General features: G+C 39.8%; 1 protein-coding gene across 1 annotated transcript in view; it reads right to left on the reverse strand.

Moving 5' to 3' along the window:
• Positions 1-7,510: 7,510 nt before the first annotated feature.
• Positions 7,511-13,633, reverse strand: part of LOC129841358 (vascular endothelial growth factor C-like) — a 68,341-nt gene continuing 62,218 nt past the window's right edge. The window contains exons 6-7 of the mRNA XM_055909596.1: positions 12,374-12,698; positions 7,511-8,821 (exon numbers count right to left, since the gene is read on the reverse strand). Of these exons, the coding sequence (XP_055765571.1) occupies positions 8,710-8,821; positions 12,374-12,698 (437 nt within the window). The 3' untranslated portion in view covers positions 7,511-8,709. The remainder of the gene's footprint in view (positions 8,822-12,373; positions 12,699-13,633) is intronic.

Consider the following 13,633-nt stretch of genomic DNA (forward strand, 5'->3'; position numbering starts at 1 on the left):
TTGTGCGAAAGAACAGCCCTTTAGCCGTGGTATATTGGCCATATATCACGAACCCCGAGGTGTCTTATTGCTATTTTAAACTGGTTACTAACATAATTAGAGCAGTAAAAAATGTATGTTTTGTCATACCTGTTGTGTACGGTCTGATATACTACGGCTGTCAGCCAATCAGCATTCAGGGCTGGAACCACACAGTTTATATATAGTAGTATACCACAGTGCACCACACCTGACAGCCATGTACCATACATTACACTGGATTAGTGAGAGGGGCTAAATAGAGCAACAATAAATAACATGACTAACGCAGGCCTTGTTCACCACAGGAGACCTGGCCCTGACACTAACAGCAGACAGACACAGAACACATAACTTAGCCCAGATGTAGCCAGGTCACTCAGGTGTGTTAGAACTACTACACATTCTGACAATGAGACTGGAACGGTTTCATAATGATTTTAGGCCATGAGCACTGCACTTCACACAGACCACCCAAGAGAGAGACCTCAATGTAGACGGTGTCACATTTCACATGCTTGTATAAATGTTCTTAGTTTTTTAGACTACCCCAATATGTTTTGTTCTGAATGTTATCACATTTTTTAATATACAATTATAAAAATTTAAAATAAAAATCTATTTTTTTTTACCACAGTTTTAGTAATCTTTCTACCTAAACAAACCGTGTTCAATATTTGGAACTGTAGAACAAACCGACAAAACAAGACACTGGTTTGTTTAGACGGCTGTCTGTTCCATCCTGCAAAGTGTTTTTGTTTCCCGCTCGGCGGAACACACCAATACCAAACAAAGGCCTGATCCTGTTCCCGTGGCGACTTTAACAGTGGAACGTAAACTTTAATCGTTGACCTCAAAAGTCAAAGAAGGGTTAAATCAGTGAGACAATGTTTTTTCTCTTTCAGCTTTCTTTCTTTCCTCTGTTGATGCGATGGCTGTTTCTGGTTTTCTGTCTGCTTCACGGTCCACAGCCACATGTTCTGTCCGACTCCTTCTGAGGTGAACCAATGGGAAAACCATTTGGACAGTATTCAGAGACAGAGTGTGTTCTACCATGTCATTGTAAAGCCCTGTTTCTGGAAAGGAAGGAACTTACTTTGAACATATAGATATACTTTGAATAGACATATTTACAGTAGTAGTCAAAAGTTTGGACACACCTCATTCCAGGGTTTTTCGTTATTTTGACCATTTTCTACATTGTAGAATAATAGTGAAGACATCAAAACTATGAAATAACACATATGGAATCATATTGTAAACAAAAAAGTGTTAAACAAATCAAAATATATTTTAGATGTTATTATCTTCAAAGTAGCCACCCTTTGCCTTGATCACAGCTTTGCACACTCTTGGCATTCTCTCAACCAGCGTCTGGATTAAGATAACAAGTCCGGATAAAGATAAAGAGTATGGATTAAGATGAAGCGTCTGGGTGGAAGATGAAGCGTCTGGGTGGAAGATAAAGAGTATGGGTGGAAGATACAGAGTCTGGATAAAGATAAAGAGTCTGGGTGGAAGATAAAGAGTCTGGATGGAAGATAAAGAGTCTGGATGGAAGATAAAGAGTCTGGATGGAAGATAAAGAGTCTGGATGGAAGATAAAGAGTCTGGATGGAAGATAAAGAGTATGGATAAAGATAAAGAGTCTGGATGGAAGATAAAGAGTCTGGATAAAGATAAAGAGTCTGGGTGGAAAATAAAGAGTCTGTGTGGAAGATAAAGAGTCTGGGTGGAAGATAAAGAGTCTGGATGGAAGATAAAGAGTCTGAATAAAGATAAATAGTCTTGGTGGAAGATAAAGATTCTGGATAAAGATAAAGAGTCTGGGTGGAAGATAAAGAGTCTGGATTAAGATAAAGAGTCTGGGTGGAAGATAAAGAGTCTGGATGGAAGATAAAGAGTCTGGATAAAGATAAATAGTCTTGGTGGAAGATAAAGATTCTGGATGAAGATAAAGAGTCTGGGTGGAAGATAATGAGTCTGGATAAAGATAAAGAGTCTGGATAAAGATAAAGAGTCTGGATGGAAGATAAAGAGTCTGGATAAAGATAAAGAGTCTTGGTGGAAGATAAAGATTCTGGATAAAGATAAAGAGTCTGGGTGCAAGATAAAGAGTCTGGATTAAGATAAAGAGTCTGGGTGGAAGATAAAGAGTCTGGATGGAAGATAAAGAGTCTGGATAAAGATAAATAGTCTTGGTGGAAGATAAAGATTCTGGATAAAGATAAAGAGTCTGGGTGGAAGATAAAGAGTCTGGATTAAGATAAAGAGTCTGGGTGGAAGATAAAGAGTCTGTGTGGAAGATAAAGAGTCTGGATAAAGATAAAGAGTCTGGATAAAGATAAAGAGTCTGGATAAAGATAAAGAGTCTGGATAAAGATAAAGAGTCTGGATAAAGATAAAGAGTCTGTGTGGAAGATAATGAGTTTAGATAAAGATAAAGAGTCTGGATAAAGATAAAGAGTCTGGATGAAGATAAAGAGTCTGGATAAAGATAAAGAGTCTGGATAAAGATAAATAGTCTTGGTGGAAGATAAAGATTCTGGATAAAGATAAAGAGTCTGGGTGGAAGATAAAGAGTCTGGATAATGATAAAGAGTCTGGATAAAGATAAAGAGTCTGGATAAAGATAAAGAGTCTGTGTGGAAGATAAAGAGTCTGGATAAAGATAAAGAGTCTGTGTGGAAGATAATGAGTCTGGATAAAGATAAAGAGTCTGGATAAAGATAAAGAGTCTGGATAAAGATAAAGAGTCTGGATAAAGATAAATAGTCTTGGTGGAAGATAAAGATTCTGGATAAAGATAAAGAGTCTGGGTGGAAGATAAAGAGTCTGGATAAAGATAAAGAGTCTGGATGAAGATAAAGAGTCTGGATAAAGATAAAGAGTCTGGATAAAGATACTGAGTCTGGATAAAGATAATGAGTCTGGATAAAGATAAAGAGTCTGGATAAAGATAAAGAGTCTGTGTGGAAGATAAAGAGTCTGGATAAAGATAAAGAGTCTGTGTGGAAGATAATGAGTCTGGATAAAGATAAAGAGTCTGTGTGGAAGATAATGAGTCTGGATAAAGATAAAGAGTCTGGATAAAGATAAAGAGTCTGGATAAAGATAAATAGTCTGTGTGGAAGATAATGAGTCTGGATAAAGATAAAGAGTCTGTGTGGAAGATAAAAAGTCTGGATAAAGATAATGAGTCTGGATGGAAGATAAAGAGTCTGGATGAAGATAAAGAGTCTGGATAAAGATAAAGAGTCTGGATGAAGATAAAGAGTCTGGATGAAGATAAAGAGTCTGGATGAAGATAAAGAGTCTGGATGGAAGATAAAGAGTCTGGATGAAGATAAAGAGTCTGGATGAAGATAAAGTGTCTGGATGAAGATAAAGAGTCTGGATGGAAGATAAAGAGTCTGGATGGAAGATAAAGAGTCTGGATGAAGATAAAGAGTCTGGATGAAGATAAAGAGTCTGGATAAAGATAAAGAGTCTGTGTGGAAGATAAAGAGTCTGGATGAAGATAAAGAGTCTGGATGAAGATAAAGAGTCTGGATGAAGATAAAGAGTCTGGATAAAGATAAAGAGTCTGGATGAAGATAAAGAGTCTGGATAAAGATAAAGAGTCTGGATGAAGATAATGAGTCTGGATAAAGATAAAGAGTCTGGATAAAGAGTCTGTGTGGAGGATAAAGAGTCTGGATAAAGATAAAGAGTCTGTGTGGAAGATAAAGAGTCTGGATGGAAGATAAAGAGTCTGGATGAAGATAAAGAGTCTGGATGAAGATAAAGAGTCTGGATAAAGATAAAGAGTCTGTGTGGAAGATAAAGAGTCTGGATGAAGATAAAGAGTCTGGATGAAGATAAAGAGTCTGGATGAAGATAAAGAGTCTGGATAAAGATAAAGAGTCTGGATGAAGATAAAGAGTCTGGATAAAGATAAAGAGTCTGGATGAAGATAATGAGTCTGGATAAAGATAAAGAGTCTGGATAAAGAGTCTGTGTGGAGGATAAAGAGTCTGGATAAAGATAAAGAGTCTGTGTGGAAGATAAAGAGTCTGGATAAAGATAATGAGTCTGGATGGAAGATAAAGAGTCTGGATGAAGATAAAGAGTCTGGATAAAGATAAAGAGTCTGGATGAAGATAAAGAGTCTGGATAAAGATAAAGAGTCTGGATGAAGATAAAGAGTCTGGATAAAGATAAAGAGTCTGGATGAAGATAATGAGTCTGGATAAAGATAAAGAGTCTGGATAAAGATAATGAGTCTGGATAAAGATAAAGAGTCTGGATGGAAGATAAAGATAAAGAGTCTGGATAAAGATAAAGAGTCTGGATAAAGATAAAGAGTCTGGATGAAGATAAAGAGTCTGGATAAAGATAAAGAGTCTGGATGAAGATAATGAGTCTGGATAAAGATAAAGAGTCTGGATGAAGATAATGAGTCTGGATAAAGATAAAGAGTCTGGATGGAAGATAAAGATAAAGAGTCTGGATAAAGATAAAGAGTCTGGATGAAGATAAAGAGTCTGGATAAAGATAAAGAGTCTGGATGAAGATAATGAGTCTGGATAAAGATAAAGAGTCTGGATGAAGATAATGAGTCTGGATAAAGATAAAGAGTCTGGATGGAAGATAAAGATAAAGAGTCTGGATAAAGATAAAGAGTCTGGATGAAGATAATGAGTCTGGATAAAGATAAAGAGTCTGGATGGAAGATAAAGAGTCTGGATGAAGATAAAGAGTCTGGATAAAGATAAAGAGTCCGGATAAAGATATAGAGTCTGGATAAAGATAAAGAGTCTGGATGAAGATAAAGAGTCTGGATAAAGAGTCTGGATGAAGATAATGAGTCTGGATGAAGATAAAGAGTCTGGATAAAGATAAAGAGTCTGGATAAAGATATAGAGTCTGGATAAAGATAAAGAGTCTGGATGAAGATAAAGAGTCTGGATAAAGAGTCTGGATGAAGATAATGAGTCTGGATGAAGATAAAGAGTCTGGATAAAGATAAAGAGTCTGGATGAAGATAAAGAGTCTGGATAAAGAGTCTGGATGAAGATAATGAGTCTGGATAAAGATAAAGAGTCTGGATAAAGATATAGTCTGGATAAAGATAAAGAGTCTGGATGAAGATAATGAGTCTGGATAAAGATAAAGAGTCTGGATAAAGATAATGAGTCTGGATAAAGATAAAGAGTCTGGATGGAAGATAAAGATAAAGAGTCTGGATAAAGATAAAGAGTCTGGATGAAGATAAAGAGTCTGGATGAAGATAAAGAGTCTGGATGAAGATAAAGAGTCTGGATAAAGATAAAGAGTCTGGATGAAGATAATGAGTCTGGATAAAGATAAAGAGTCTGGATGAAGATAATGAGTCTGGATAAAGATAAAGAGTCTGGATGGAAGATAAAGATAAAGAGTCTGGATAAAGATAAAGAGTCTGGATGAAGATAAAGAGTCTGGATAAAGATAAAGAGTCTGGATGAAGATAATGAGTCTGGATAAAGATAATGAGTCTGGATGAAGATAATGAGTCTGGATAAAGATAAAGAGTCTGGATGGAAGATAAAGATAAAGAGTCTGGATAAAGATAAAGAGTCTGGATGAAGATAATGAGTCTGGATAAAGATAAAGAGTCTGGATGGAAGATAAAGAGTCTGGATGAAGATAAAGAGTCTGGATAAAGATAAAGAGTCCGGATAAAGATATAGAGTCTGGATAAAGATAAAGAGTCTGGATGAAGATAAAGAGTCTGGATAAAGAGTCTGGATGAAGATAATGAGTCTGGATGAAGATAAAGAGTCTGGATAAAGATAAAGAGTCTGGATAAAGATATAGAGTCTGGATAAAGATAAAGAGTCTGGATGAAGATAAAGAGTCTGGATAAAGAGTCTGGATGAAGATAATGAGTCTGGATGAAGATAAAGAGTCTGGATAAAGATAAAGAGTCTGGATGAAGATAAAGAGTCTGGATAAAGATAATGAGTCTGGATGGAAGATAAAGAGTCTGGATGAAGATAATGAGTCTGGATAAAGATAAAGAGTCTGGATAAAGATAATGAGTCTGGATAAAGATAATGAGTCTGGATGAAGATAATGAGTCTGGATAAAGATAATGAGTCTGGATAAAGATAAAGAGTCTGGATGAAGATAAAGAGTCTGGATGAAGATAAAGAGTCTGGATAAAGATAAAGAGTCTGGATAAAGATAATGAGTCTGGATGGAAGATAAAGAGTCTGGATGAAGATAAAGAGTCTGGATAAAGATAAAGAGTCTGGATGAAGATAAAGAGTCTGGATAAAGATAAAGAGTCTGGATAAAGATAAAGAGTCTGGATGAAGATAAAGAGTCTGGATGAAGATAAAGAGTCTGGATAAAGAGTCTGTGTGGAAGACAATGAGTTTGGATAAAGATAAAGATTCTGGATAAAGATAAAGAGTCTGTGTGGAAGATAATGAGTCTGGATAAAGATAAAGAGTCTGGATAAAGATAAAGAGTCTGTGTGGATGAAGATAAAGAGTCTGGATAAAGATAAAGAGTCTGGATAAAGATAAAGAGTGGATAAAGATAAAGAGTCTGGATGAAGTGTAACAGATTGTGAATAGGTGGAGGTAATGTAGGTAATGTGCTCCAGATGCATTACACTGGTGAAGTGAACAATGGTTAAGCGGTGAGGGTTGGGGGTTCAGGAGGACCAGGCCCACCTGGTGTGTAAATAAGAAAGAGGTAGAGCTCTGTTTAACCCCCTTTATACCTCTCACCCCTCCCCTCTCAATGGAACTATGAATTAACGGCATTATTGGGGGGCTATGCACTTTGAAATACTTGATAACGTAATGAGCGGTCCCTCTAGTAGTTGAGGCATGCCCAAAACGGGAATGTCCTGTCCAGGAATATGGCAGGCGCGCACACACACACACACACACACACACACACACACACACACACACACACACACACACACACACACACACACACACAACCACACACACACAACCACACACACACAACCACACACACACAACCACACACACACAACCACACACACACACACACACACACACACACACACACACACACACACACACACACACACACACACACACACACACACACACACAGCAAATGATTATTATATTTACAGTGCTCAGACGAAAAGTGTGTGTGAATATCAGGTGGACCCAGGCCAGTTCCAAAGCTCATAAATGCACTTATTAAGTGCCATCTGTGGTCTTTCACATACCAACCCGGTGGCTAGATTGCATATCCATGTCAAGATAAACGCGTTCCAACTCTCCAGTTGAAATAAGCCAAAACCCACAGTCCATCTATCTTGCCTTCCCTTCCGCCCAAACGCTTTGCTGCATACATTTCTAGTTTCTCTGCACACAAGACAAAAGACAGGACAAGTCAAAAAGGAACTATTTGCTTCCACATAACCTTTCAACAGTCAGTTACATCAGTCCAATCACTGACTCAGAATATCTGTGCGTCTTGCGAAATTGGTGATTTATTTTCCAGTAGAAAAACATAGGAACAATACAAATTCAGTCGACGTAGAAAATGACCATGACATACTTCAACACTATAACAACAACTCAACCTGCTCTTGTTTAAACCCATACGGAGTGAGCACCTTAGAAACATCTGTGTAACCATTTATCCCGATGGGTCATTCATGGTAGACTTTGAAACATCCATTCACTTGTCCAATGAGTTTTGGTCAGAGAATTAGGAGCATTCTCATAATGGTCTGCATACTGCTGTACTGTAGATTGGATATCCTTATCCATTTTGCTGATTAGGGTTCTCCATAGTAGTAATATTCATTCATTGACAAGGCAGGATTCATGCATTAGTTCACGGTATCCCTTCCTTGGAGATGTCCTTCCTGTGACTTACATTCATAGGATACCCTCATCATGTCATAAAATGGGCCAAACCTGGAAAAACTTATGGCCCTGATCCTAGAACTGAGAGTCCAATGTTAGTATTGCTGGTGAAGTGGTTGACCAAAGATAAAAGTGATATATAGTATATTTTCAAGTATCTAACATAAATGTGTATGCTGTGGATGGCAGTTCAGAAATGACATGCTATTTTGTGTTTATTCATATGGAAATTTAAATGACATTTTTGTTGTGTAAATATAGCCTGCCATAAGATCATAATTGTAAGATAAGTGTGTACATTAGTTATTTACAATCAGTAACTACAATTCAATATGATAAACTAGATTAGAAATACGTTAACAATATTCAACTTTTATTTTAAAGTGGCATCACATGATGCAAACGTATCGATCACAGTGTATTTTCTCGGAAAGATTGAAATTGCAATAAACAAAGAGGTTGCAAACATTTAGTGTCAATAAATTATATAATCAATATCTGACGTACGAATAACAGACAAATACACAACAACAAAAATAAGGCTTCGCCTTCAATTGCTCCCCATCCTTCAGTCTTTTCATTAGATCCTCTCATGATATTTGGGGTTCATATCAATATGTCCATAATATTTCCCAAGTGTCACTTTAAAATTCCAAAGTAGCCCACAAACTATGTGTCCTTTCAACCATTTCTCGACCTAGGTCCGGTCTAGGTACGTCTCCACACGACTGCGGCTAGCATAATAGATTCTAATCATTACAACCGGGTAGAAGGTCAGCTGCCTAATGTGAACTCAAAGTTAATCCTGTCCTCTCCAGTATGTTGGTACGCACCGGCAGACCTCCTCGCTGAAGTAAAAACCTGATGCACAGCGCCGATTCCTCCGTACGTCACACGGTGGTCTGTGGCAACTAGGGGAAGACAAAGACGATTCATGTTGAAGGTACATTTCAAACATGTTTAACTTGATATTCATCATCTCCAGCACCACCCCAACATCAACATGTGGGAAAATGGCGCGTTTCTATGTTTTGTAGTAAAAAAAATGGAGGAAGATGTGTTTCCAATGACATCCTCAACTAATTAGTTGTAAGGGGTGCGTAACTGGTGGCAGGGAAGTCAGACGCAGGAGAGCAGAACTCGGTAATAGCCGGAGCAGTTTAATTACAAAACCAACGGCATCAAGAAATAACCAACTTGGGTACAAAACCCGACGCGCACCAGTAACCATGTGCACAAGCACTTACAACAACCAATACCACACAAAGACATGGGGGGAACAGAGGGTTAAATACACAACACTTAATGAGGGAAATGATAACCAGGTGTGTAGGAAAACAAGACAAAACAAATGGAAAATGAAAAGTGGATCGACGATGGCTAGAAGACCAGTGACGCCGACCGCCGAACGCCGCCCGAACAAGGAGAGGAACCGACTTCGGTGGAAGTTGTGACATTAGTAGACAAATAGTAGGCAAATACGTAGTAGGCAATGCTCATAGTTGGTTAAAATGACGATGCACACCGATGATGTCATCGGGAACACTTATTTTCCTCTCTATTTTTTACTACAAAACACAGAAACGTGCCATTTTCACAGATGTTGATGTTGGGTTGGGCTGAAGGTGATGAATAGGAAGTAGCATTTTTTGTAAATTTCCCTTTAAATCATGTAATGTGCAGGAGTTTAAACCATATATATAACCACAAGTTTATTAGTCCATTCTGGTATACTCTTTCTTTTAATATTTGTCCTACGAGGTACAACCTCTTACTCAGTGTATGTCAATTTTATGGCATCGATATAAGGAAGTCCCTCAGGCTTCTTCAGGAAATTAACCTTTTCTAGTAAGTTTGGTATCAAATAAAAACAGGAAGAAACGAAAGCTGATTCTATTCTATCGTCCGTGTTCCCGACATTGGATCCTTACTGCAGATGGATAGTCATAAATCATATTAACGTGGGGCTACAAGGGGTCACCGTAGTGGGTTGTGGGTTGTTCCTTCAGGCAGGGGGAACTAGCAGTTAACTGACAGCAGTAAGGCAGTGAAACCTTTTATTTGCAAGTGAAATATGTTGTACTATGACCAATGAACACCAAGCCCTTAAAGAGGGCTCATATTGATTAACTGGGTATAGTTTATCATCCTGGCACTGGTTTAAGACCACAGGAGCAGAACTGGCAACATCACCTGAAGAGTGAGATCACTGGTAAATGGGCAGCCCTTATTTCAGTGTTTTTATCGCAGTGTAAAGTGCAAGACTGCAAGTTCATTTACAACTCTGGGCGGATTGGTATTCACAGGACTTCTTTCCTTGCAGACTTCTAAAAACATAAAGGGGCTGTCAGCTTTGAAATGAAAATGATTTATGTCTAATTTGTGTGTGAGGGCATCTGGAAAATGAACATGTATGACTAACAGTCATGCAATGTCATGTCACAGACATTTATACACTAAATGGACAAAAGTATGTGGACACTTGCTCGTCGAACATGTCATTCCAAAGTCATGGGCATTAATATGGAGTTGGTCCCCCATTTGCTGCTATAACAGCCTCCACTCTTCTGGTAAGGCTTTCCACTAGATGTTGGAACATTGTTGTGTGGACTTGCTTCCGTTCAGCCACAAGAGCATTAGTGAGGTCGGGTACTGATGTTGGGCCTGGTTAGGCCTGATTTGCAGTCGGCTTTCCAATTAATCCAAAAGGTCTTCGATGGGGTTGAGGTCAGGGCTATGTGCAGGCCAGTCAAGTTATTCCACACCGATCTCGACAAACCTTTTCTGTACGGACCTCACTATCTGCACGGGGGCATTGTCATGCTGAAACAGGAAAGTGCCTTCACCAAACTGTTGCCATAACGTTGGAAGCACAGAATCATCTAGGAAGTCATTGTATGTTGTAGCGTTAAGATTTCCCTTCACTGGAACTAAGAGGCCTAGCCCGAACTATGAAAAACAGCCACAGACCTCCACCAAACTTTACAGTTGGCACTATCAATTCATGCAGGTTGCATTTCCTGGCATCCGCCAAACCCAGATTCATCCGTTGAACTGCCAGATGGTGAAGTGTAATTTATCACTCCAGAGAGTCCAATGGCGGCGAGGTTAACACCACTCCAGCCGACGCTTGGCATTGCGCATGGTGATCTTAGGCTTGTGTGTGGCTGCTCGGCCATGGAAGCACATTTCATAAAGCTCCCGATGAACAGTTGTTCTGACACTGCTTCCAGAGGCAGTTTGGAACTCGGTAGTGAGGGTTGCAACCAGGGACAGACGATTTATACTTGGTACGCGCTTCACCACTTGGCGGTCCTGTTCTGTGAGCTTATGTGGCCTACCACTTTGCTTCTAGATGTTTCCACTTCACAATAACAGCACTTACTGTTGACCGGGGCAGAAATTTGAGGAACTGACTTGTTGGAAAGGTGGCATCCTTTGACGGTGCCACATTGAAAGTCACTAAGCTCTTAAGTACTTCCCATTCTACTGCCAATGTTTGTCTTTGGAGATTGCATAGCTGTGTGCTCATTTTTATACACTTGTCAGCAACGGGTGTAGCTGAAATAGCCGAATCCAGAAATTTGAAGGGGTATCCACATACATTTGGCCATGTAGTGTATATAGTATAGCAGGTCATATGAGTTTCTCTGTGTGCAAATAGACATGTTTTTGAGTCCTCAATTGTAGTTATCAGTTAATATAATTCATATATTCCAGTGGTTCGCTGACATAATAACTCTTCACGTTCTATTTGAGCCCGTCATTCGAGCTTTGTTGGAGTTCTCAATGATAGAACACATTACAGCTCTGGATGTGCGGCCGCATACATTCTCTCCGTTACCCAGAGTCTGGACGCTGGATTTCCTGAATCAAGTACATTTAGCATGGTTCTAATAGACTCCAGCTGGAGAGGGTTCATCTTACACAGGCCATGCCATTTTAGAGTTTGGCAAACACAGCTGTGGTACAGCCTTGGGGCTTAGCGGCGTGGATCTAACAGGACTTATACCTAGGCTGCGTCCCAAATGGCACCCTATTCCCAATTTAGTGCACTACTTTGACCAAGAGCCCTATGCCCTGGTCTCGTCTCCAGTCGAGTACTGGGTTCAACTGGAACTGGAATACTATAAATAAGTCAGGAACGCTCCAAACCACACTCTCCTCTAAGTAACTTAGTCTCTTCTTTCCACATTGATCAATGGAGGGAGATTTTCATCCCCCCTTTCAGTCCTTCGTCTTGACTGGCTACTTGAATTACCAATGACTATGCTAATGTATATGGTCTGCTATGGAAATGTGCGTTTGAAAAGATCTGAAAAGGTCGTCACGATAGCAATTTGGAATGTCATCATCAGACTTATCCCTATCCTCCATTCTTTACCTTTCTCCATGTCGTCCTCCTCCTCCTTTTCAACAATCCTTCTCATCCTTCATCATCATCATCATCAAGCTGTATTTACCTGCAGGTGGCCTGGTGGAACCTTTTGCCTTTCAGGAAGCACCTGTTGGGTGACTCGTTGCACTCGCAGGCACACTTGGTGCGGTTGAGCGGCTGGTGCTTGGGACACGTCCTGGCGCAGGAGCACTGGCACGTGTCTTTATTGAAAAGCTGGTGCGGCCCACAGGACGATGGGAGCGTCTTACACACACACTGGCACGTGTTCTTATCCAGGTAGCGTTGGGGTCCGCATGCGCCCGAGGCCCGAAGCTGTCGTCTGCAAACACACTGGCACGTCTCCTCGTCCAACTCCTTATCTGACCCGCAGACATCTGCTTCAAACGAGTCTAGAGAGATACAGGGGAGGAGATTAGATTTGAATTATACTGACAAAAATATAAACGCAACATGCAACCATTTCAAAGATTTTACTGAGTTACTGTTCATAGGAAATTAGTCAATTGAAATAAATTCATTAGGTCCTAATCTATCGATTTCACATGACTGGGAATACAGATATGCATCGGTTGGTCACAGAACTTTAAAAAAAAGGTATGGGTGTGGATCAGAAAACCAGTCAGTATCTGGTGTGACCACCATTTGCCTCATACAGTGAGACACATCTCCTTCGCATAGAGTTGATCAGGCTGTTGACTGTGGTCTGTGGAATGTTGTCCCATTCCTCTTCCATGGCTGTGAGAAGTTGCTGGATATTGGCGGGAACTGGAACACGCTGTCGTACACGTCAATCCACAGCATCCCAAACATGCTCAATGTGTCTGGTGAGTAGGCAGGCCATGGAAGAACTGGGACACAGCTTCCAGGAATTGTGTACAGATCATGCTGAAACATGAGGTGATGGCGATGGATGAATGGCATGACAGAATCTCATCACGGTATCTCTGTGCATTCAAATTGCCATTGATAAAATGCAATTGTGTTCAATGTCCGTAGCTTATGCCTGTCCATACCATAACCCCACCGCCACCATGGGGCACTCTGTTCACAAGGTTGAGCAAACCGCTCGCCCACACGATACCATACACGTGGTCTGCAGTTGTGAGGCCGGTTGAACGTACTGCCAAATTCTCTAAAACGACATTGGAGGTGGATAATGGTAGAGAAATTAACATTAAATTCTCTGGCAAAAGCTCTGGTGGACAGAGCTGAAAAATGCATCAACCTCTATATTTGCTATTAGTGCAGGATTCTTTTCCTGCTGTGAGAAACTGATCAAATGAAGATCCTATATCTGTACATAAGAAGAACATACCAATATCCT

Source organism: Salvelinus fontinalis, chromosome 42 (assembly GCF_029448725.1).
Source record: "Salvelinus fontinalis isolate EN_2023a chromosome 42, ASM2944872v1, whole genome shotgun sequence".
In the NCBI taxonomy this organism is placed as follows: domain Eukaryota; kingdom Metazoa; phylum Chordata; class Actinopteri; order Salmoniformes; family Salmonidae; genus Salvelinus; species Salvelinus fontinalis.